Here is a 26,692-nt window from a genome sequence, read left to right on the forward strand (position 1 = left end):
TCTGGTCTCTCATGTCCTGATTTGATTGTGTTCCAGCGGAGGTTAAATGAGTTAAGAATCTTAACCGCACTAAAGCCCTTGGAATGGTTACTTATTAATCTCTTTCACTTCGAAGACATTACCACCAGGTTTAGCCGGATTTACCTCACCAGATAACATGGCCAGATTTGTCAAAACAGCTCAGCTGAGACTAGGAAGGGCGGCAGATGCAGAAAAGAATCTCTGCACCCATCAGCATTCACTCACCCTCTCTTTCTTGCTAACTTCACTTTATGGTATGCATACAAGAAGGAGAATCCTCCAAGTTTCCTGGTAATCCTGTCTTTTTCAGACTTTATCAGGCCATCCACCCATTGACCCAGATTCCTTTTTTTTTTAACATGCCTGCAGTATCTTCTTAAAATACTGATACAATCATTGGGAATGATGTCAGCGCAGTACCATGTGCATGAGTCTAATGGATGCTCTTTTGTTTATCAGAAAGTATTGAGCACCTTACTGGAACTTAGCTCTGTCTCAGACTGTCTTCGTTTGATTAGTCATGTCTAGGATTGTCAAGCCATGCTACAACACTCCTGAGAGTGTTATAAGTACAAAGCATCTGTATTGCATTGTCATTGCTGATGTACAGTAACAAAGAGGAATCCAGCAAGTCTTCTGGTGAAGTAAACTTTTAATTGTATGTCGCATTTTGGCTTGAGAGCCTTGGTGCACTGTAATCTTTAAAATTAATGTTTAGTTGTCTTTTATATTTCATTTGAGACCATTTAAAAAAAAAAAAAAAAACTTTTGGAAATTCATGATTTTTTCAGTGACATTCAGTGAATTTCGCTGGACTACAACACAGAATTATGTGTGATAACACATAATAAATAACACAGAATTATGTGTGATGTTCAGTAAAACATTGTATTTGTTTATATTTCATTTAATTTTTTATTCACTTTGTCTGTGACCACAGATTTTTTTACTTATTTTAATATTTTCATTTTTCTATGAAACTTTTCACATACAGATCATATCATTTGTAATACGATTTTAAAGTCCCACTGTATACATATTATTTTTCTAAAATGATTTGCCTGAACTGGGGAAAACAGATCCACAGAGACAGGAGCCTCTTATAACATGCGTAAAGCTCTTATGCATCTAATCTTTCCTGCTCGCGGGGTTTTATGTCAGTGCGCGGGTCATTGGTGTGAGGTGATCAGTAATAGGTGATAAAATAGCCACCTAGACACAGGAGAGGCCCTGGGCTGGACGTTTGGCTGTTTAGTTAAGATTTTAGGGTAATGGGAGGTTACGCTGCATCTCGCCTCAGCACTGCTGCTGTTGCCGGGCTGTAAATGGGCGTGTCTGTGAAATGGTTTTATTGTTGGTTAATCTGTGGACAGTGGCAGGCCCATTTCACACTGAATTCCACCCTGTGGGGCCGTGGCTAATTGGACAAATTTGCACAGCGGGGAAGGAGGCACAGAACGGCGGGAGGCTTGATATATGGGCACAGGGCTGCAAAGCACAGTTGAAGCTGGCCAGTTACACACACACACACACACACACACACACACACACACACACACTCCTCCAGCTACCATCCATAGATAGATCACAAAGTGGAGGAGTTGTGTTCATTATGTCAGGAAAGCAAAAATTCACTTTAGTTAAAAACAAAAAGTACTAATCAATCAGATTTACTGACATCAAAATATTGAATGGCATACTTAATTTAGGAATACCAAGAGAGGAAAATATAAATTTTGTTAGGTTATGCTTGGTTATGTTACAAAAAATATTCTAATTGACAATTATTTGAGAGAAACATGAAATATATGAAGAAAAAAATATATGAAGATATTTAATTTTATAAACTATATTTTATTATATAAAATGATATACTGAAGTATACATTTGATGAAATATATATATACACACACACATACACACACATACATGCTGCACGCACACACAAACTGGAGCACATAAACTTGTCAACGCTGCTCCGCAACTTATTTTTTTTATTATTATTATTTTTTATTATGTTATTTTATTATTCAGCAAGGAGGTTAACGTCGCTATTTTTTAAGTAATTCAACTCACAGCTTCATTGCTAGTAGAGAGACGCTGCACATAATCAGGTAATTTACACACACATATCTCTCTCTCTCTCTCTCGCTCTCTCTCTCTCTCTCTCTCTCTATTTGTCTCTCTCAATCTCTCTCCACTTTATCTCTGTCTCATTTAAAGTGGACTGAATGCTAGATTTAATGAGTGGTAGCTGATGAAAATAGCAATACACTTTCAGTCCAATTTCATACTGGAAACATCAGTGACAGTTTAAACTTGTGAATGCTGGCAAATGACAATGGTATACTCTAAGTGGGATAATCCACGGCTAGTTGTGCATTAAACGATTTAAATGCACTTTGCAAATGCAAATGTTCTTTGCTTCTACGTCATGAAATGGTCATAAAATAGTTTAATGCTCTGCTAGCCGTGGATTATCCCTTACATATATATATATATATATACTGCATATAGCTGACTTATGAAAAAATGACAGTCAAATGTGTCAATTTATCTTGATCTTATCTTTTCGTTTGTTGCTTGTAGTTTTTTTAGTAGCAGCAGTCTTATGTGTTTTTATCTTTATTTGACTTGGCATGAATAGCAGGCTATCAGGATCCGTGATCCGTCCATGCACACTTTTTACACAGGCAGTGCCTGTTGGGATATCTGAATCAAAGAAGGTCTACTTGCAGTGACCAGAAACTTGTGGAAAAACATGGTCTCTTAAATCACAGCAGACCCAGCCCTGGAGTGTGAAGGCCAGGGCGTAATTGTATTTTTTTTCTGCAAGCTTTCTGCAACCTCAAACACAGAACTGCACTGCTGTCTTAAAGGAGCACGCGGCTTCTGTATCCTTTTTAGCGCGACCAAAGTCCCGTTTTATGTTCTTTTATTCACCCATGATCTTTTTCTGTTCTGGTTTGTCATCTTTGAAGTTGTGAATGATGCTTTAATTAATAGTTTCGCTTCTTGCAGAAGGTTGGTGGATTATGGTACAAATGAAGACATGGGAGTGGAGAATGCTGTCTGTGAAGGCTGTGAAACCGAGCCCAAGTTGAAATGGGTGGTAATTGCAGCGGTCGAGCACGTGTGAAGTCAGCCCTCTGGAATTAAGATGCAAGCCGTGGGCTCCGGCTCTAATCACGACTTGGCCACACTCCCTTCATGTGTGTGTATGTGTTCTGGTCATAAGTAACAGTTTCATCAACGGCCTGGAAGTATAAATCTCGGGCCGGAACCCACCGCAACACCAGCTGGGCTCCAGCTCTCCGCTTGGTGAAAACGACATGTAGCCGTGCATCTTGACCCACATAATGGGAGATTTCTGCACCCAGACCACAGCTAATAGAGAAAATGATAGGGGAAGGAGCTCGGGGAGGCCCGGCCCAAATCTGACAGTGATTTTCTCCGGCTCACTTGTTGTTGTTGTTTTTGTTTTTCTGTCATGGCTGCAGTGCTGGCTTGGGGCTGGGCCCTGGGCTCTTTGATGTGTGAGCTACAGGGGGAGGCAGGCCGCAGAATATCAGCATCCGTCTGCTCTTTCTCACACAGGCCGCTCGGCCTCCTCGCCTCACATTGCCTCGCTGGCCCATCTGGATTTAGTTACCTCATATTACTGTTCCAGCATGTTGCCTCATCCTTCTTTCTGTTGCTTTTTTCTCTCTTTTTCTATCTATTATTGGCCTGCTCATTCCTTGTCTCTCTTTAAGACTTTTTTTTGTTTCTGTCACGTTCATTGATCTCTGACTCTCATTAAGTCATATTCAGCCTCCGTTTTGCCCTCTTTCTCCATTGCCTCATCTTTTTTTTCATTGTTTGTAATTCAGGCCATTTTAACTGAAATGTGTCATGTAAACAAAACTTTTTGCATCATAATTTGCTTTTAATAGATATTTGAAAGAAAAGTGATAACCGGGACAATCTCACAAAGAAATGGCTAAATTTAAAAAAAAAGAAGAAGAAGAAAAAAAGAAAAAAGAAAATATGTATTTTGTATAAGGAAAATAATAATAAAAAATTAATAAATTTTTATTTCAAATATATATTTTTTGTAAAAATGTAAATAAAAATTTTTATTTCGATTTTTTTTTTCTAACAATTATTCATATTTCCCCAAATATTTATTACAAATGTAATACAGTGGTAATTCTGCGCAGACACAATCATATAAAAACCTTTTTTTAATTGTTTAAATTCAGTTAAGTACATAAAGTACGTTTTGTTGAATATTTAAAAATTACAAATAATATTTTACAAAATGTATAATGTATGTGAAATGTATTTTTTTACGATGTTTTTAACATTATAGGCTACTGCAAATTAATGCAAAATTTGTAATGGCCTTAAAATAGAGATCATTGCCATTTTGGGGGAAATAATATATGAATCCCCTTGCATTTTTTCGTGGATTCACTCATTTAGTTTAGTACTTATACAGTGATTAGCATTACTGATAATAAAGGATCTCAGCTCACATTGTGCCATCTGTCCAGCTTTGCAGTGGATTATTTCAGGGTCTTTCCCCTTAAACACATCAGAGTCTCGTCTCTGCACACTCATCAGTCTCTGTGTCTCTCTGTTTGTAGTGGTGTGGCGTTGAGGCCGTGGTTAGGATGATATCAGGCTGATATAATGAGGCAGTTCCAGCTTCCCTCTCTGTTTCTCCCTCTTCCGCTCTCAGATGATGTGGTTGTGGTTTTTGTAAAGAGGTCGCTGCTTCAGACGTTAGCTCAGAGCCCATTGTCCATCAGAGAGCCTGAGCAGATGTGGCAGCTTCCAGTATTTAACCTCTTTCTCAGTACTGCTTACACACACCCCGAAATGTTGAAAATCTAGCCCATGTGCTGATGAAGAGGAGTGCTGCTATACCTTCGTTCTCCTCTGGTGCCTGCAGCCTGGGTGGAGGAAATCTGACCGCTGCTTTGATCAGGGGAAAGCCTGGCTCTGCTGCGGGCTGCCTTGCGGTGGATCAGATCTAATTCTGACACGCTGTCCTACTGCTGGATTTTGGGGGCTGTATTTGTATGGAGAGGAGTGTGTCTCTTTTGTGCTCTAGCTGGATCTTCATTTAGTGAATCATTGCTCTCGTTTCAAGCTGTGGAGACAGAGGCCCCTGCCAATAAGGCATCACTCATCCAGGGTATGTGTGGTGTGAGTCGACCAGGCGATTTATGTTCTACCTCAGCAAAAACAACTGTTCCATTTGCATCTCATTCATTTCATATTGAGGCCGAAATAGTCTTCGTTTTCAGATGAATCTTTACTTTCTCCGACATTATTGGTATCTGATTCGAGATTAGCAGTTTCAAGGGACTGTTTTATTTTAATTGTATTTATTTTTTTAGGTAATTTTGACCTGTTTTTGGGGTGCAGTAAAGCTCCAGAAGCTGTTTTTGGTAACTTCTGGTCACAAATTTGCGGTATTATTTGACATTAGTATAGTTCTTCTGTGCCTCTGAAGATTGTTCTCTGATAGCAGCAATTGGAAGACCATCCAGGTCTTAGATGGTTGTTCTCTTAACCTCATTTGCTCACTCAAGTCGCAAAGTGAAAGTTTACTCTGTGAGGATGTCTCATCTTGTCGCATTTTTGCAGAAATCCCAGTTGTGCTCTTTTCTTTTGGCTCTAACCGCATCCTCAGCACCACCGCTGCTGCTTGGGCTGTTCTCAAATCAGATTAACCATCTCCATTTTCCACTCGTGTGCAAGAGCCTCGTTTCTGCACTCAGTCACCCCCTCAGAAAAATCTATGAGGTCTTTCATTTATTACTATTCTCCATCTGGAACTACTTTATCATTGATAGGTACATATGCCTTTGTGAATATGCAGTTCTTCCAGAAACACTATTTGTTTATTTGTTTATGCACCTTTTGCGATGAAAAGCACTGGAAGAAGTGGTGATAAATGAAATATGGGAGTGCTGGGGCATCACACACAACTTTGATGCAAATTTAGATGTTATCTATTGGACGTTTCACATATTATTGGGAGTAGACTTTTTGTCTGAGCCATCATTGTTTGTTAAAGTGTAGCATTAGTTTACAGGTGTTTTTGAGGATTACGTGGATAATAGATGTGTTTAACAGTAGGTGGGATGGTGTGACCCTATGTTGAGGGGGTCGGTTGACTGTAAGGGTCACAGAAAGAGACTGACCCTTCTCTGCAGACTTCTGTCGTCCTGTGTTTGGCTTGGCTTGGTCCAGGGCAGATCGATGATCTGCAAAGTGGATTTGTTATTGCCTTGTTTGCTTTGGCAGGTCTTGAAAGCGTCCGGCTGATTACAGTCCCAGATGTCATTGCACACATTACCGCTCAGCGTTACTCCTTCTAAAGGCCGTTTTCTTTTTCCTTTCAGGCTGCCTTGCTTCCGACATTTTATTTGCATTCATACATGTCTATGCACACTTGGCTGCTTAACCAGTTTAACCATTCAGGTTTTGTTTAAAAAATCTAATTTTAAGTTGCTTAGCATTGATTATGTTGCAAGTCCTTGAACCTTTGTAGCTCAGGGTGAGTCTCTCTATTGTTTGAGTATTTTCAGATTCAGATACATAATTTTAGATGATGTACTCTCCTTTAATTTAGTAATGGACTTTTATAACAATACATTTCTGTCTTACATCTTTACATCACATTCTACAGGTAAATGACAGGTTTAATTGACCACACATAATGTTAGCTGTGTCATGTAGCTGTAGCTGTAGCTTTTAGTATAAACGTTAGTATAATTTTTTTTTTTTTATTAATATTACTATTTTTTTATTAATATTATTTATCCAAAATATGTATTATTTAATTAATATACATGAATAATATAATTATATATATTCATTCTTCTAAAATCATCACTGAGTTTTAAAAATGAAAAAAATCTGTTCAGTTATTGCCCTGACATAACAGGATTTTAATCTTTCATTCAACTTTTCATTAGTGATTTGAAACATGATTGTCTGTCGGAATCAGATCAATGTCTTTAAATTATAACGTTACAAATCTTTAGTAATTTATGATTGTTCATATACTTCAATTACTATAATTATATCTGTGATTTTGCTCAAAAGTTGTTACGGGTATTTCAAACAGTAGTCCATGATTAGTTCCAAGTGAAGCTGCCATAGAAAATGTCAAGCATGTTAACTAGGTTCACTTGTATGTGTGTGTTTGTGTTTATTGTAACTGGTTGTGTTACAGAATCCTGTCCGTCCTGATCATAAACACACTGCATAAATCTTCTCTTCAGTTAGCAGCTGTGAAAGTGTGAAGCAGATCTGTTTGTATTACCAGCACAAATATATTTCCGTTCCTGAAATCCTTTGCAGTTTTAGTTATCCTAAATAATAGTTGGATTTTTAGATTACTTGTTTACGCCCGTCTTGCTGGAGACCCTGGACTCCCAAATGAGGAGATTTGAGACAAGTTGGTGAAGGCCTGTTTGTCCGGTTGGAATGGTGTGCTGTGGCTGGGATAAGCAGCTTTAAGGAATGGAAGGAGAGAATGAGTGAAGTCCCAGGTGGATGGCTGGATTTGGCTACAATCACCATATCAAATGCTCCTCAGTGGCTGGCAACTCACAGTCCTAAACTCACTGACTGAAGAGACTTTACTTCCCACTTCTGTCTCTCCAATAAGATTACTTCCACTTAAGAGGGTTTAAACTTGACGGTGGAGAGGAAATATAATGGTGACCGCACAGTCTGTGTAATAACCCGAAAACGCTCAGATTAAAGACACATTAGGCTGTGATTTCTCATTATCAAAATGGGATTGTGACAGATTGCACCATGTCCAATTGAAAATCCTCTCTCCCCACTCTTTTTGCTGCCAAAGTGGGCCATGACCTCTTCCTGGACCCAGGGGACTGCAGGCTGGCTGCTGGGTCGATCATTTGGCAGCACGGGTGGTGCTTTCCCTGTATGGCCCTCGAGTCTGGAGATCAGGGCTGTCATTACTGCGGGGAGGCTCTGGTTCACGCTGCCACATCAGAACGTGGCGGTCCGGTGCTCGCCTCCACTAAACCTATAACTGAACTTTCGGCACAGTGCAGGAAGTGTTTTTAAGTGATTATAAGCAATATGTTTCTCTAAATTAGGCCTTTAATTAGCTCCACAGCTTGTTTTTCTGCTTCAATTGCTACAGTTTTTTTTAGTCCGTTTTTTTTTTTTTTTTTTTAGAATAGTAAGGGTAAAGTTCTGGCCCTTTGAATAACAATGATAAGGTTTGTATCACTAGGCCATCCAATGAGAGAGAAAAGTGAGACTGCTTGTGAGCTGCCTTCTTTAAAATCATGCTCATATCTCTTAAACAGTCACTCTTAACTAGTTAAAGGTATTGTTCACGCAAAAAGGAAAATTCTGTCATCAGTAACTCACCCTCAAGTTGTTCCAAACCTGTATTATTAATTTTTCTTGTGCTAAAGACAAAAAAGTTTTTTTGAAGAATGTCTGTAACCAAACTGTTGATTAGCCCCATTGACTTCCATAGTATTTTTTTCCATACAGTCAATGGGGCCCATCAACTGTTTAGTTTCTGACATTCTTCCAAATATCTTTTTGTATTCAGCAAAAGAAATAAGATTAATAACTAGCTGTTATTAGCTATTTCATCATGGCTTAACCAATCAGATTTAAGAGCTTGAGTTACAGTATCAGTTTTATAAATACAACGTATAAAGATCTTTCCAAACATTATCTGATTTAACCTTGTAGTCCGCCACTGGTCTGTCATTGAAGAGGAGAATCCATGGACCTCAGACCTGGTGGCCAATCAGGCCATTGTTCCAGTCAGGTGTAACAGTGGCTCCAATCAATCAGATCACTTTCTCCCGTAGTGCGGCGTCTGTGGTGCACATCACCAGTCTGATAGATAATGCCATCTGACAAGGCCAGGGCCCTGTGGACGTGTCTGTGTGAGGGGGGAACTCTAAAGCGCTAACCTCCCATCTCACAGCCAGCTGAGACCTCTGTCCTCTGTCCTCTGCACGTCTTCACTCTCTCTCTCTCTCACTTTCTCTAGTTTTCTCTCCTCCCCCAGTGGTGGACATGAGACAAATTGTTGGTCGTGCGATTCTAACTTAGTTAGCTGGACAAACGCAGGAATCACCGTCGCCATGTCTGTCTGAGCGTCCTTCCTCATCACAAATGAGATCATGAAGCCTCCAGAGTGCCCTGAACATGACTTCTCATTGCTGCTCGCATGAGAATATCTAAATAACGTTCTGCTATTTATTCATCGTGCACTAAAGCAACAGTAAACAAAATGCAGCGCGAGTTTATGTTTGTGCTGGGTCATTTCCTGACTGAAAGTGTGAACTATCAAGACCCTCGGAAACGCAAACACTGTATATAAATTCTGACAAAGAGAGAGAAAAAGAGAGGGATGCTCGTCTTCATTTTGGACTTGTTGCACGGATGAAAATGCTTGGCTTTAAAAAGTATTTGAACATTTAAGTCTGTTAAAATGTGTGAATTTCATTGCATTGTATAACAAAATATTAAACCAAGTGACAATTATTTTAATGAAGGAGCACAAACACACTTTAAACTCAAGATACATATTTCACAATGCTCAAACATGCATTTTAGTCCTGGACTAGGCTTAAGCCTTGTCTGTGAAACCGGGCAGTATTGTTCAAAAGACTTCATACATCCACTTAAAATCACTTTGAGACCTGATAGTTAAAAGTATTGAGTTAGTTATAATTTTTTTTTAAAGAAACATCTTGGTTAGATATTTTATTATCTAATGCAATGACATTTCTACATTCTAAAATGTCCAAAAGGTTCCATATACTTTCTGAGGCCACTATACACTTTTCTACACAAATCAGTCTCTGGATATAGGGGTAATAAAATACTTAAATATAATTAATATACTAGTACTGATAAACCGTTCATTTTCATGAAATGGCTTTTAAGCCATACATGACCATTAAAATGATATATAATGGTAATTTGTTTTCTAAATACATTTAAAATGAAACTCTAAAATCTAAAATCAATCCTTTTAAATGCTACAAGTCAATTTAGGCGTAACTGTTTAATGTAGAAAATACAATTTTTATGAGTGCAAAGTCCTTTGTATTTATGTCATGGACATGTTCCTGTAGTCAGACCAGATGTAACAGGAATGTTACATTTTAAATTTATTGCATTAACCCAATGCACACTGTATTTTGTGCATCTTCATTGCTCTGAGGTATTAGAAGTATGTGTGTGTGAGACTGACAGAGAGAGTGAGTACAGGTGTGTGTTTGTGTTATGTGGGGATTAAGGCCATGTCCATCCGTCAACTGCGGGCTGGCAGTCTCAGGCGGTGCGTGGGCTCGGGTTTCCGCCGGCAACAGCGGTCTGATGGATGGGGTCTGCTGGGATGGGCGGTATTGTGATTAATGTGGATACTCACCCCTAGCGCCAGATTTTACGCTTCTCTCATAGATCTGAGACACAAGTTCACATCTACACACACAGTATGCTTTGACGACATGCTGTCTGTCTGTCTGTCTGGCTGCCTGCCTGACTGTCTATCTGTCTGTCGTTTGATAGTTTGTTCATTAGTTGTTCAATAGTTTTTGTTCATTTGATAATTTGTTCATTCGATCGTTCGGCCTAAAACCTTCAAATTAAGGCTTTTTAACTTATTTGTTTCTTTTTCTAAATTTTGTCTTTGTTAATCCTTTGTCTTCGCAAGCTTTGCTTTTTAAAGTTACATGAATTTCTTTAAATCAGTTAATTAAAATTTTACCTCGTTACATATTCAAATTGCTATTCTGCAGTCTGTTTGAATAAATTTAGTAAAATTGAGACATTCTTAGTTCATTTCCAAATAGTGCACAACCATGGTATGTGCAGTTGGTTATTTTTATAACTAGTTGTTTTATGAAAAGCTGAGTTGGTACAATTAATTTTACAAGTCTGAGCACATCCATAACTGATTCTCGGAAATTATCCACCAATATTGCAATTTGCCTACTGGGATTACCTACAAGCCTTTACCATGCACAGCAACCATGCTGAAGGCTACCTTAAGCTTAAATTTAAGGTACTGTGTCTGTTGTTGCTTTGACTAAGGTTTGATTGCGTTTTGAGTGCTGATTGTTGAGTCAGGCCCTGGCATCATGTTTTGTTCTTGGTTCGGTGCGGCCCCGTAGGGTTTGGCTCCGGCAAGCGTGGGAGGGGCTCGATATGTTCCAGCCTGTCAGGGAAATGAATGCACTCAAGTAGCTGTGAAACACATTAGCTTCTCAGCATAAACAAGACGTCTGCCTCATTAAGTTACAGCGTAATACAATACTCTTCCATATCAATTAGGCGTCCCTGCCACTTTGGCTCGTGGAAAACGGCTTCTCGCTCGTTCGCTCTCCATCATTAGGCCACGTTCTGTTTACATGGACTCCATCCGTTTCATTTATTAGAAAAGCATCGGGACACACCTAATATGTGATTGCTGTTTAACTGAGAAGCATATATTACGCTAATGTGCCGCACTCTGCCGTGAGTGGTGAAAGACTTGACCGATCAACGCTCGGATGTTTGCGTGCGTATGTGTGTGAACCCTGCCGAACAGGGCCATGGGAGTGCGCTCTCTCGCCCGAGCTGTCAGAAAGCGAACCAGTTTGTCAGCAAACACACCCTGCAGGGTCTGCTCTGCGTCAAGCGTATCATTCTCCTTTAATCATTGCTGGAGCCGCGGCGCTCTTCGTTATTAACGTGGTCCCGCGGCTCTCAATTCGAAGCAAAGGAACAAGAAAAGAGAAACACACAGCAGTGTTGTCCCAAGCGAGGTCGCACACGTTTCTGCCCTCGTTTATTTCCCAGACAGCAAGCGAGAACCGCAGAGGCTGGAGCAGCTATGCCGTTTGCTAATGCTGGCGTTTGATGTTGAGTTATGGGGTTCTGAGGGCTTCTGAGAGCAACTAATGAGAAGAGTGGCTTGAACTTGGAAATGGAGGTGGATGGTACGAGTTCAGCAGCCCCACTTTTGCCAAGAATCGCTCTTATGGAAGGTAAAAGGTGAAGTGGATCCTATATAAACCAGTGGGTTTGATACTGATGATACCCTTACCAATCACAACATTACCCCTATTGCTTTAATCATCAATGCAATGGATCCTTTCTACATTAGCAAGACACACACTGCACCTGTGTACTCAATATCGCATGTGGGCTTGTGAAAGCTGCTGTATGTTTTTTTGTAATCTGACACTGGTTTAAACACACATGTATATCCACACTCAGTAGTGACATTCATTTTATATATACTTTATAATATATTCTTCAGGACATTGATTTCTAGTGTTGTATCTCAGGCCTCCTTTACAACGTGGCATTACCATGCATTTCACCCAGATATTTTTTTCCCCAAATTGATTTACATTCACTCCAATACATTTCAAGTATAATCAGATAGAGAAGAATGCCTTCACTACCATTCAAATGTTTTATTTTGTGATGGCAATGCTGAACTTTTCTGACTTTCTGCTCAGGAAACATTTATTATGATCATCAATGTTGAAAACAGTTCATATTTTTGATCCGCTTTACAGTCCTGTCACCAAAAATGCATGTTGATGCCAGATGTACTAGTTGAGTTTTTGGCTTCCTGTTTCTGCACATTCTCTATCCCATCTCTCAGCTGAATGAATAGGTGTTTTGAAACCATATATAATTAAAGGAGGAGAATACAAAGGGCAGAGCATATGAATACATAAAGACATAGGCTTCTCTTAATCTATTAAAGGTGTTTAGGAGCCCAGGCAGGTTTTTCTAATCCAGATGGGCTCAATGGGTGCATTCTGATCCAGCGTTATGATCATTTCACAGCCCTTTTGTGAAGACAACAGGTCATCATAACTCTTAGTGGCATTATCACGGATTTAACCCTGGTTTTTTATCCCCCTCCTGCAGGAAGAGCCGTTTCACACCCATGGAATGAATAAAGCTGTTTTTATGAATAGGAGACACAATGTCTCTGAATACACTTTCACACTGACAATTTAAGGAGCTGCAGCCGGTGCCACACACGACGCGTTGCTCTCTTCGCTATTAAAGGTTTAAGGCTAATTGTCAGACGGCGCTCTGTTTGCCTAAGTTTGCCGACCTGGCTTTTGAGCGGGGTGGAGAGTGCCGTGGCTTGAGTGAGCCGGAATCCATTGTGTGAAAGAGAGCGTAAAAGCCCGGCGAGAGTATTGATGGGATTACTCACACTCTCACAGCTAAAGAGCGAGAGTGAAAAGAGAGAGCGAGGGAGTAAATGATTTAAAAGGCAGTGTAATGTAATGAGGAAAGGGGGCCTTGGAGGTGCGGGAAAAACTTCCTTATGGCCATCTATCTGTCTGCTAATCCTCGGAGCTTACATCTACATTAACACTCACACATCGCTGCTAAACACTTCTGGCAGCTTTTGGGTCTGTATCGCTCTAGCTGTGGTGCGCTCGTCTGCAGCGCTGTCAGTCTGGCTTTTAGGAGCCGTTGATGCTGTGTGTGTCTGTATACCGGTGGCACTTTAAAGTGGTCTCTGATTGAGAGCCAGTGAAAGCAAGGGTACACACAGAGGAGCTGGAGGGCATGGAAATAAAGCCGGCACGAGTGCCCAGTGTCACTCTTATCAGGAGAGTTGGATGGCTTGATCTCCTCGAGGAGGACACTCACTCGAGCAAGGCCATAATCAGCTGATAATAAAGTTTACTTGACTAACCACAGGCCTCGGCTGCACTCTGGCCCTGCTACTTTCCTACCAAAATTTTGGTCATCGATTTTAGTAGTTGTTAGTTATACTTATTGAATATACTATTAAAGGTATAGTTCACCCAAACATTTTGTCATCATTTACTCACCTTCATGTTGTTCCAAACCTGAGTGTTTAATAACCAGACAGTTGACGGTAGCCATTGACTTCCATAGTAGGAACAAAAACTATTGGAAGTCAATAGCTACTGTCAACTGTCTGGTTACCAACATTCTTCAAAATATTTTCTTCTGTGTTCAACAGAAGAAAGAAACACATACAGGTTTGGAACAACATGAGGGTGAGTAAATTATGACAGAATTTTCATTTTAGCGGGAAATATTCCTTTTTTATTTTATTATTATTATTTATTTTTTTTAGTAACTTGTGAGTCATCACCAAAATTGTAGGAGTTCATTTTAGTAGTAGCAGTAATATCAATTAAATATATATATATATATACTATTAAACATTTTATTTTATTTTCAGTAAAAGTCAGCTTTTACTTTTAAGTAAAGTTTGTTTAGTGTGTAAGAAGTGCATTCACCTAAGAAAAACCAAGAGAGTTTTTTTTTATTGTGTGATCGTGGTTAGCACACATGCTCCAAAACATAAAGTATGTAGATCATGTGGGCACTTCCTGTTTCTGATCCACCTCTCTCTCCCTATCATTTCCTGTCCTCTCTCTACTCTCTTATAAATAAAAGCGGCAAAAGGCCAAAAAAGGTGGAGGTCTTCTCGGCAGAGGCAGTCCGAGCAGATGCCGCCTTGGACAAATGACAACCCGTGATTTACACACTGCCCATTTTCCATCAGAAGGTTGTTTGTTTTTCGATACAAGTGACCAACATTACACAAGTCTAACACACTTTCCTAGGGATAATTGCTTGTTAGCTCAATTTCACTTATGGCCCCTTAATAAAACCTAATTGAATTAGTCCCACCTTTGCTGTTCTTTTAGGTGTTTGCGCTTCTCTGGTGCCCCTTGTAGCCCAGAAACAGGATAATGTGTGTCCCCTGCATGCTTCAGTAAACATGCTGTAACTCAAGGCTGACAAGTGAATGTTCTCTGTACTAAATAAAGAAAATCTCAAAAATTAGATAAGTAGTCCTGCGGTCGCCAACATCTAGGAGACCACTAACCAATATAGGTTTTATGATGATAAAAACATGTTGTTTTTTTCCTCCTTCCTGTTAAATGTTAACATCATGTCCTCATACCTCAGTGGTTCAGACAGGATTTCCAAGTGAAGAATTAAAAGCGAGAGGAACACGCGATGATCTTCGTGGGTCGGCTCAGGCCTTTTGTCTCACCCAGAACCTGCGGCAGGCTTTTTATTATTGAATTGGTGAGGCTGAGCTCTGACGGGTGTGAATAATGTGGAATGTGGGCTGTGGCGGCTGTCAGCCATTCTGATGAAGAGATCTTCCCTATTGGTGAGAATGAACTTCTGACCCCACATCCTCTGTGCCGTTCCCCTTCAGCTGTTGGACTGCTTTAAAATAACGCTCACAGAGGTGCGCTCTCCAGCGTCCCAAACTCGTTTAAAAGTGCATTATGTGACTTTCAATAGTTGAATGACCCTGACAGGTTGCTTACCAGTAAGCTGATGCATCAAAGTTTAGATAAAAAGTGTTTAATTAATTTTGTATATGTATATATATATATATATATATATATATATATATATATATATATATATATATATATATATATATATATATATATATATATATATATATAGAATGTAGTATCTTGGAGACATTCAGACCCGTTTGTTGTAGCAGCGTGTGTGGTGGCCACTCCCACTCATCCTGCAGGAAGCTGCTTTGATGGCAGGTCTGTTGACTGGCGATTTCAGTGCTTTGAGGAGTCAATGGCAGACACAGGACAAACAGCTTTTTATGAAGTGGTATGAAGTTATCTGCTGTCTGTGAGTCTGGCCGGGCTGGTGTTTTACAGCAGATAACTGCAGGCCTCTTGCCTCCATATCAGCTCTGCGCCACCGGCCGCCTGCGCTCCTCTCTTCGCCGCACATTAGCGCCTGTCAGTGGCCTCGAGTGTGGCTGAGGGTTTGCAGGGGAGGCCAGACAAGGCCAGATAACCGTTGGCCTGCAGATCAAAGGGTCTCCCTACAGGCCGTTCAGATAAAGCAGCTGTATTTCATGCAGCAGGTATCTGTTATAGAAAGACACCCCGGTAATGCCACTGTCTGAAATGCCGCATTATGGGAGACAGACGAACTGTGCGTCCTTCACACCCCCCTCCTTATGCAATATCTATTTTATTGGCCTAGGTGCTTATTGCTGGAAAAAAAATGAGCCCAGTGTTTTTGTTTGAAGTCATATTGGCCCACAGTGGTGTTTCTCAGGGGTCAGTCATTTCCTCTTCGCTATCCCTGTTAGAGGAAGGCAGAGAGGCTCGGCTGGGGCTTGAGCAGCTATGTGTGCCAGATGAAACACAGATAGCTGTTTATGACCTCCGAGTTACACCAGAATGGCCGTAGACACTTTTCAGGTTCATTATGTATTATGACTTCAGACTTACAGAATTGTTTTCAAGCCAGCACGATGTTATTCTTAACATAGATATCATACAATAAAGGACAGAAAAAATGCAGTTTGCAGTGATAAAATTAACTTGTAATGAGCTTTAATGCAGTGTGAGTCAAAATGTTGAACTGTTGTTCTCTATCGTTTTTCTCTGGCAGGCATGTTTGACCGCAGTGTCACCCTGCTGGAGGTGTGTGGCAGCTGGCCTGAGAGTTTCGGACTGCGTCACATGTCCTCTGTGGAAGCAACGGAAGAGGGCCTGAAGGAGAGGTTGGCAGATGCAATGTCTGAGTCGCCCAGCAGAGACATTGTAGGCTCTGGGACAGGTGAGCACATACACTTTCACTAATGATAAGGGTGCACTAATGCAAGACACAAAAAACAAGTTTTTTTTGTTGTTGTTGTTGTTGTTGTTGTAAAGTACGTTTTACAAATAGAGAATTCCATTTAGAATAGTATTAGTCTTTAATTAAATGTGTTATTGTCTATTCTTTGCGATTATTTGTGAAATTAACAAGCAATTTCAGAGTAAAAGTTATTTTTACACCAATTTTTTTTTCCAGTGTAGGCAATGAATGTAAGATAACATACCCTTAAAAGCAACAGTTAACGTCAAAGATTTAAAAGGATATTTCATGCAAAAAATGTAATTCTGTCATCATTTATTCACCCTTAAGTTGTTCAAAACCTGTATGACTCACTCTTCTGTGGAACACAAAATAAGATATTTTGAATGATGTTTGAATAACTGTTTTTGTCCAAATAATGAAAGTCATATTTTTTCAAAATATCTTAATGAAGGTAAGTCTAAAATTATATTATGTATTTGAAAGAAGAACTTTGAATATGTAATGATAACTCGGGTATTAGTTCTCCTTTTCATCACCCAAGTTTGTTCTCATTAGCTCCAAAGGCAAGTTAAAGTGGTAAACCCTATTTTGTTCGATTTGCTCTTGCTAATTCCTCCAGTGACTATGTGAATCAGTTACTGATCCTCAATCCTGTTTGAATTACGCTTAGATAAGAATACGTCCTGGCGTATTTACGTGATTTCTTGTACAGATCTTGGAAAAGACACATTTCAGAGGTTTTACAATAACAAATTAGGTCATTCACATTAAGGGAGAGACAGAGCGAAATGAGGGGGGAAATTGCCACTCTTGACAATCCAAATGTTTAACTCATTTAGGAAGCTGCTGCTCTCTGGCCCTCCCCCTCGTCTGAACAAGACTTTCTTTGATATCTGGGGAAGATGGAGGTTGGATCCTGGACGCCGCTGCTTGGAGCAGCGAGGTCACAAGGCCCTAATGCATTTAGCATCGACTGGCCCTCTCTCGTAGCGCGTCTATTAGGCACTAATTTGATTTGTACCTATTCATTTGCAGTCCCTGCAGCAGCACCGAGTTGGCCTTCTCCATAATTGGTTCTGTCTCTATTTTTGCATCATTAGATTAAGCCCGACTCCCGGACACTTGTAGTCTGCGCTTGTCCGTCCATTTATACAGCCTAATGTAACACAAAATTCATTACTGATCACATTACTCTCAACTTTTGGCCCCACGGGCTGGCGGATGAATGTAACGTTAAGCATCTCCTGAAGCAGGAAACCCAGAGTACGGACGAAAAATGGATTGCGGCGAGAGGCTCTAAATAAGCAGCGTGGTGGTGGGGGACAGGGTGCTGGAGCCTCTGATGAGCACTAGCCATTGGTTATGTCAGTCTGTGTCTTTTTCACCCAGACGTCCGGCTGCAGTTAAGAATCAGTGCCAGACATTAAGAGATCAAGCCATTCCCATTTGGGTCTTTGTTGAAGGTACCGCCTAATGTGGCAGTAAGTGCTGAGAGTAACGGCCGAATATTGGTAATTACCCTATAGTCATCCAAAGGAGCCTCTTCATTTGTTGTCATGGGTCGTGTCTGGGTTGTGTCTAGATGGCGACTCTTGTTCTGTGAAAAGTCTTGCAAGATTCATGTGCACGTGTGTTTATATCTCGACTAAATTTGACAGGGTGTAAAAGAATGTTTTGAATTTGTTGATTTTAATGGACATAGTACATCTCAAGAAAAAACTGAGTATTTGTGAAGGCAATATGACCAAAAGTTAAGAAAATTGTATCAAATTGGCATCAAACATTTTGAAACACTAGTTTTTTAAAAGAAGTATCTTATTCTCACTGAGGCTGCTTTTATATGATCAAAAATACAGTAAACACATTAATATTGTGAAATATTATTACATTTTAAAATAATTGATTTTTATTTTAATGTTTTTTAAAATATAATTTATTCCTGTGATGGCATTTTCATCAGCCATTACTCCAGTCTTCAGTGTCACATGATCCTTCAGAAATCATTCTAAGAAGCTGATTTTCTGCTCAGGAAGCATTTCTTATTATCAATATTGAAAACAGTTGTACTACTTAATACATTTTGGAAACTGATATGTTTCATTTTCTATTCATGTTATATATATTACTGTGTGATTTTGGTAAATAATCATTATTATGAGTAATGCTATTTATATTTATTTATTCATTGGTCTCTAAACTCCCCAGACCCCAGTTTGAGAACCCCTGCTCTAGTATGTAAGTGCCATAACACTATTCTTAGGCTTTTCACAGAATAAAGTTTGTCATCAAGACATGACTTTTTGGCTGATGAGCGAATTATCTGATCGGTTGTAAAGCAGTGTGGGATTGTGTCGTTGAGTTGTGCGCCAGTGCATCTGCATTTGTAATACCTGACCAGCTTTCTTTGTAGCTGTGGGACGCCCCATTTAAGAAGGCAGGTTCAGCCCGGGAGCTTCTTTGAAGAGTCCAAAGCAGATGGTTCGACACTTAGCATCTCCTCACGCACAGGCACTTCTTCACAAGAGCATTGTAGCGTCAGGGGACATCTCTGACTCTTCTTCTTCTTTATCAGTCACTAACTACTTCTCCATGTTTCATTCCATCCATCCACTTCCTCCATTCCTCGGTTTTCCCACTCTTGCCTGGCTGACCATCGATGAAATTTGGAAATTTCATTGTGAGCTGGGAATTTCTTCCCATGCAGGTGATATGGAGTGGATCCCAGACTACCTATTTACCGTAACACAAGGCTCCTAACATAACAGAATGGAATGTAAGAGAAAACTCTTGAAATCTTCTAATTAGATTTCAGCCAGCGGCATAAAGTTGCAAATTAGATTTTTCTCATGGGTGCTAACCCAACGTAAATTCCATTTAAGCAGGGGGAAGTGGACAGGGCTCAACCCTGTCAGCCGCGGCTGCCCTCCCCACACCACCGCTGCCTGTGTTTACTGAGGTTACACACAGGGATTATGTCTCTGTCATTCCTCATTACTCCAGCTGCCCCAAAAAACACATTTATATCTATTTCCCCGTTAAGCCTAGAGCACTGTGAGCACCCCCATCGGCCTTACAGAGCTCTCAGAAAGTAGTAGTGATGTAGACATGACTCTTAAAAATTTGATAATGCTAATACGTTGTCTGCCTTTAAACGAAATGCTGCAGCAAAACTTTTCTTTTACGTTTGATTTATTTTAGATTAATTTGGTTCACTGTTTGAAAAATTATTCACTGATTCATTTGATTCTTTGTGCACTTTTTTTTTTTCTTTTTTTTTTTTGGTAGTGAAATATTTAGTATACTATACTGCTGTTTGTGATTTGGTTCAGTTATTTAAATTAGAGTTTTAATTAAATCTTTTTGTTACAAATTTAGTGTTTCATGTTAATTGATTTTACCCTAACTGAGATTCTCATTGTTCCCAGTAATGTAGTCATGACTTGTAATGTATATATCAATGCTGATATTTGCTGCTTCGTTGATTTAGACTTTTGAATGCATGCTTGTTTATTCTGAATGGCAGTGTGAAAGTTGAAAGGACTCCCCTTTCTTCTCTACTGAACCAAATATATGTGTCTTTTAAAATGATTAAGGCCGATGGGTTTTTGTGCTCTTGATGGAGATCCCACAATAGCTTCATTGTGAAGAGGATGTTAGCGACAGCTCTCAAGCACCCTCTCTTTCTTTCTTTCTTTCTTCTTATTCATCTTCATCCTTGAATATTCAGTTCGACCCTCAGGGCACATCTTTACTGTCAAAGCGAAACACGTACATACACTCTGGAAAATAGCATAAATCCACAGACAAAGACTCTCTTTCTTGACTGTAGTTGAATTGCTTTCATTTATGAATATCTAGTCACAAGCTACAGTTTCGAAGTAGCCTCCCAACACTGTCATGCACATTACAGAAGCATTTACATGCCTTCCGCTTAAAACAGTCATGCATGGAACCTGGTGAAAGAAAGAACACATTTACGTGAGCATAGTTTTCCCAACATAAATGGACACATACATGCTGTGACCACCACTGAGCTGACTGAACTGTGACCGGCAGAACTTATGATGATTAGAGCTTTTGTCACGAAACTAGGAACAATGCACTTACATCCGCCAGTAACACTCGTCTCTACATACTTCTCCAATGGCCAGACACTCCAGGGCGCCAAAAATCTGTCTTCCTTTCGATTGGCTGTTAGCACTCGTGAAAGAAGCAGGATGTTTGTTTTCCAGCCTCTCCAAAGTCATCAAAACATTCATCACTTTCTATTTTAGCCGTTGCACACTAGTTGTCATAATTTAAGTTTATAAAATTGTCAGGTTCTGTTTGAACTGGCTTTATGGTTGAGTTAATTATATGACCAGGGATTGGTTATTAGTTGACTCTCACGCACAGAAATTAATGACGTCATTCAGAAAGTCCGCAAGCACTCGCGGTTTTGTTTATTTAATATTTTGTCTAATTTGATTATATGTTCAGCTATTAATAGAATGTAGTATTCTCAGCTCAAACATTTTTACCATTTTAATTAATTCTGCAGAAGTTGAAGCTGATTTTCCACCCTAAATCAGTGCAGAAATGTGAATGTCTCCCTGCTGACTGACGAAGCTGATGTTTTGAGCTTTATGTTGAACTTAACGTAAATTTAAATGTTTGTGCTAATGCTAACACAGAATGATCCTCACCCACTATATATATCATTCATGCTAACAGAAAATTTTATTTTTGATTGAGAATTAGGCATGAACACGAATCAAACAGGCTTTGAGTTGGTGATATGCATAATATGTCATTATTCCAGGTACTGTAATGGAATATAGCAGATTATCCCTGTGTACATTGGTGTAGATCCACACCGGCTTACTGAAAAACCGCCATTGTTTGCTTACCTGGTTAATGACAGTAATATTCCCTGTTTAAATTGGACTAACTCACAAGTATTTTTTTGCCAAATCGTTAGCTATTATCAGAGAGACCGTTCCATATCTTAATGTCACGGCTCATTTTAATGTGGCACGATAACCATCACTGGATCAACAAGACACAGCTGAAAGCACAGCAGCCCAGTCACTCGCCGTGCAAAGGACTTAGTTTGCGCTAATCAATCATCCGCCACCTATACGCCGCGCACGGACGATGGATTGCATAAACAAGCCCAGCGCTAATCTGGGTCTGCTCAATCTCCTGCCAAACCAAAGTTCCTCAGTAGAAGTGTGCTGGACCATGAAGTTGCGCTGAAAGACTGTAGCTTAGGTAGAACTGTATAGCTGCTCTGAAATGCCTGGTGCATGTGAGTTTGGTAAGTGTTCCTGCTCCAAAATACATCCATATGTCATTTAAATCTTACTTATATTTAATCCACCCCTTTTTAAACTGCCTCTCTTCCAGCACACTCTTCCAGTGCAGGCGTGATCATAGGAATATTAGGTCCATTTCTGCATGCTGTGTTGATCTGACCTGTGGAGCTGTTGCTGAAGATAGGGCCTGCAGCTCTCAGTGATTTATACTGTGCCATTGACCCTGATGTTGAGCTCAGCTGTAGCTGACATCGTTACTTACACTCTCTGAGATGAGGAACACAAATACAGATATCTCTGTGGTTATAGCACATAGCTTTAGAGAGAGAGAGAGAGAATAAAAAAAGAGGTCAGTTCCAGTGTTGGACTATAAAAGACAGTAGAAAGTGAGGTGGTATTAGTGCATGGCTGCATGGTGAGGTGGCCAGGAGGGGAATGAAGTGTGAAAACAGGAACACAATCATTATTTCCTCCCTTCAGCACTCACCCATTCATCCCATGGTCAGTCTCTTCAGTTCAACCAAGGGTTTGAGAGTAATGTGCAGCGACAGGGTGAAACGATGAAGAAGAGTTCCTGCATTCAGAGCCTCTCTTTCGCTCTCCGCCCCAATCCGTCAGTGACACATTGGGCCTGGATATCATTTTAGCATTTATCCCCTGCTTTTTTTTCTTCTCCTTACTGTTCTTCTAGCCTACAAACTAGTTGCTAAGACAGTAAAGAAAGGGACAGAAGCTAGGACTGAGGGTAGAAACTGAAGCTTGCAGTAAATGGGCTTTTTGTGGGATTTTTTGAGACTGCACTTAACAGCTCGCTCAAGGGAGCGACAGTCAGAAAATAGCGGCTCGGAAAGAAAGAAGAGAGAAAGAAAGCGAGACAGCTGAGGGGGTGGAATGAGCACTTTTAAAAGATGTTCCAGGATGTCTAGACATGGTGTTGGTGAAACATGACGAAAGCGTCAGGCATTTGAGAGCGCCACAAATGGAAGCAAGAGGCAGGTGTCGGTGAGACATGGTGCGTGTCAGGCCTGCTCTGAGCTGCGATTCCACAACTGATCCGGACTCGTAAGGCATTTACTGTGTTTAGCCTCTCAAGAGTATGAAGAAGAGTTCATTATTCAATACCACATTTACCTTCCTCTTTTCTTCTCTCCTTTCTCGCAAACTCTCCCTTCCTCTCCTTTCACATCTACACGTGTGCTGTATATATATCAGTAAAAGAGGTTGCATGAATTAGTGATAGAGGACATAATGGAGGGGTTTCTTGAAGGCGCAGTTGAAAGGCGTTACAGCGCTAACGTTCCGCACCGATATGAGATCACTGACCTGACTGCAGCACTTTCCAGGAAAGTGAAAAGAGGAGAGAGGACGTGAAGCAAGTGAGGGAGGGAGAGTGTGACTGTCACTGCCTGTGCCGCTACCTCCTTTTCACACACACACAGTGCTCTAATGGCCTCACACTTAGAAAAGCACTCACACACGCCTCTCTCAGTGCTGTGAATAAACATTTTCTCTCTTTCTTCCTCTAGAGGCGTTCCGGCATTTTCAGGTGATCGTGCGCTCAAAGAGGACAACATCATTTAGCACTATTATTTAATTGCTTAGTGATGATCTGACTAATGCAAAGCAAAATGGCAATTATGCAAAGCAGAAAATGCATTGCTGTTTATTTTCTAATGTGTTTGTGGCTGGTAGATGAAAGCTCAGATTTAAAGCGCCGTCATCCGGTGTGGTGTTGGTGAGCTTGTGCGAGCTTGAGCTTCGGGGCAAGTGAGTGAGCAATGGTGCTTTTCACTGAAAGACCAGCTGAGTGCAGGATTCCTCCTTGGGCTACAGGGCTTTAGTGAACCTCACTCCATCTGTGTGTGAGTGTGTGAGTGTGTGAGTGTTTGTGTGTGTGTGTGTGTGTGTACTGCCCCCACATCTCAAGATGCTTGGCATGGCGTACACGGCCGTCATGCTGACCGTGCCCATCAATCAAAGAGACATAAAGCAATATGGACAGCAATTAAATCAACTAATTGAATCAAAACTCAAATTAAGCCACCAGCCTGAGTGGTTTGTAATTGTAAATGGCATGAGCCTTCCATCCCACTGGCTTAAATTTGAGACCTGCGCCTTAAGCAACTATTTAACCAATTACTCTGCTAGCAGTAATAGACCTTCTTAATGCTGGCAGAATCTGAGTGATTTTGTTTGACTTGGGTTTTTATTCAGAGGCTGTGGTCTACTTGTAGCCCGAACGATAAATTAAGAATCAGTTGTGTTTATCTTAATGGATTTTGGCCACGTTTTGCCCATTTAGCACATTTGAAAAGTTTGCTATCACTGTATACTATTCAGAACCAGTTCAAATAAACCAATTGGATTACAAAAGAAGTCGTTTGAAAGTCATTAGTGGTGTTGCTAAGGCAAGCGTCCCTATAAAGTGCACGCCCCAAATTTTCACCTCGACTGCCCCTGGAAGTGTTTTCCCCCTTTTTTCCATAGAGATTCTTCATGCTAGAGTTCTAAGGCATGATACAAGCCAACCAGCTCCAAGGTGAGTCACAACATTTCAAACTTTGATTTGAAGTTTGAAAAAAAAAACAAAAAAAAATTACAACATTTACTGTAATGAGGGAAATACAATCCCATAAGCGCTGCAAATGCAGAAAATGCCATTCAAAAGTTTGGGGTCTATAATGTTTTTGAATAAATGAAATTAAGTTTTTATTTTTTTTATTTAGCATGGATGCATTAATTTGATTAAAAGTGACATTTGTAATGCCAAATACATGTTTAATGGAAGATATTTTTAATTCAAATAAATGCTGTTTTTTTTTACTTTCTATTCATCAAATAATCCTGTAAAAAAACATATCACGGTTTCCACAAAGAATATTAAGCAGCGCAACTGTTTTCAACACTGATAATAATAATAATATGAAATGTTTCTTTCATATTAGAATGATTTCTGAAGGATCATGTGACACTGAAGACTGGAGTAATGATGCTAAAAATTCAGCTTTGCCATCACAGGAATTAAATTATAATATAAATCAACAATATTACTGTTTTAATTTTAATTTATTAATTTATTTTTGATCAATTAAAATCAGCCTTGTTGAGTATAAGAGACTTCATTCAAAAACATTACTACCCAAACTTTTGATTGGTGTATTCAAATGAAAATCAATGGAAAACAGTAAAAGTAAAAATCTAGTTTATATTCTGTATTTGTAGAAATAGCTTGAGCCACTGTTGTATTAGAAACGGCAGATGTTAGCATCATGTGTCCGAGAACAACGTTTCCTCTCACATTTCCTAGAAACATTTTCTCTTGCTCTTCCGACTCATCTGTCACCTTCGCATTATTTCAGTGAAAGCAAGGAAAGGAAAGAGTATATCTGAGAAGAAAAAATGAATCATTTAAACCTATAAGTGTATGTGTGGAGAGTCATTCACACCTCTGTGGTAATGCTACACTAGAGCCTCGTTGAGTTCGGACATTACATGCAGGAACATGAATATGCTTTCATTTCGACACACACTAAACTCACTGTGTTCTACTTAGAAACACGGCAGCAAAGTGACATCTGAGAGTGTGGTCGTGTTCATAAATGTGATAAATTTTTTAGGACTGTATGTTTTATCATTCATAACTCATATTGCTGTCTGTCACAGTCCTACTTTTTAGTCTACACTCACTAGATTTCTTTCTGAAAAAAGAAATCTTGCTGGTTGCTATGGTGTTGCTAGGCAGTTGTTAGAGTGGTCGATAGTAATGAAAAGCACCTTCTGTGAAATGATAATGAAGTGAAAGAGTTTGTTTGGTCTGTCTTACGTTTAGCCTCTGGGCCGTCTGCATGCAGAGAGAGGATGTCTGATCCCTCACACGCATTACTGTGGCCTCCACCAATAACTCGGCTCTGGTTCTAATGAGTAAATGAGAAATGTGCCCTTGCTGGAGGATGGTATGTGCCAGGGCAGCAGAGGTTACAGTAGGTTTTCATTATATGTAATTGAAAGCACAATGGAGGCCAGTCACCTTTACCTGCACCGCTCTTGAAAGTTCATTCTGTATTACCATGAAAAATGGAGACTATCACATGTGAGCTGGGCTGAATGATTGAAGTTCTTGCCTTCCGTCCTCTCTGATAGGGTCTTGTCAGTTTGGCGCTGGACTTTACTTCCTTTCCGGAAAGGGTCACTCACACACACGTGACTATTAATAGCCCAGACAGAATGAGTAAACTGGATACAGAATGAGTAAACTGGATACAGGATGAGGTCCTGTCAGAGTAATGTTGTCCCATACATACTCACAATGCCCCTCAGCTGCCAATGCATACCTTTTTACGAGGATGGCTCTCTTAATGGCACTTTACATTTGAGTGATAATCTCAGAGGGGCTGTGAAATAACTATCAACTGTGTGTGTGTGTGTGTGTGTGTGTGTGTGTGTGTGTGTGTGTGTGTGTGTGTGTGTGTGTGTGTGTGTGTGTGTGTGCACCAGAATGTTTCTGTATAAATATAGTATTTATGTATTTCTTTTTGTGCTCAGTGGGGAATCCAAGTTATGATTGAGTACAGGATCTGGAGTTCAGAACAGAATTATTATTATTATTTGATTTTATTCTTAATAATAATAATACATATGTATTATTTGTATTAAGAATAAAATCAAATAATAATAATAATTCTGTTATAATAATTATTGTAATA

General features: G+C 39.9%; 1 protein-coding gene across 7 annotated transcripts in view; it reads left to right on the forward strand.

Annotated features, from left to right (window-relative positions):
• bcas3 (BCAS3 microtubule associated cell migration factor) overlaps positions 1-26,692 on the forward strand; it is a 235,168-nt gene that overhangs the window by 193,828 nt on the left and 14,648 nt on the right. For all 7 annotated transcript variants that reach the window (XM_081371488.1, XM_081371489.1, XM_081371491.1 and 4 more), the window contains one exon: positions 16,501-16,668. In XM_081371488.1, the coding sequence (XP_081227614.1) occupies positions 16,501-16,668 (168 nt within the window). The remainder of the gene's footprint in view (positions 1-16,500; positions 16,669-26,692) is intronic.

This window comes from Scardinius erythrophthalmus (genome assembly GCF_964197995.2).
Source record: "Scardinius erythrophthalmus genome assembly, chromosome: 7".
NCBI classification, from domain to species: domain Eukaryota; kingdom Metazoa; phylum Chordata; class Actinopteri; order Cypriniformes; family Leuciscidae; genus Scardinius; species Scardinius erythrophthalmus.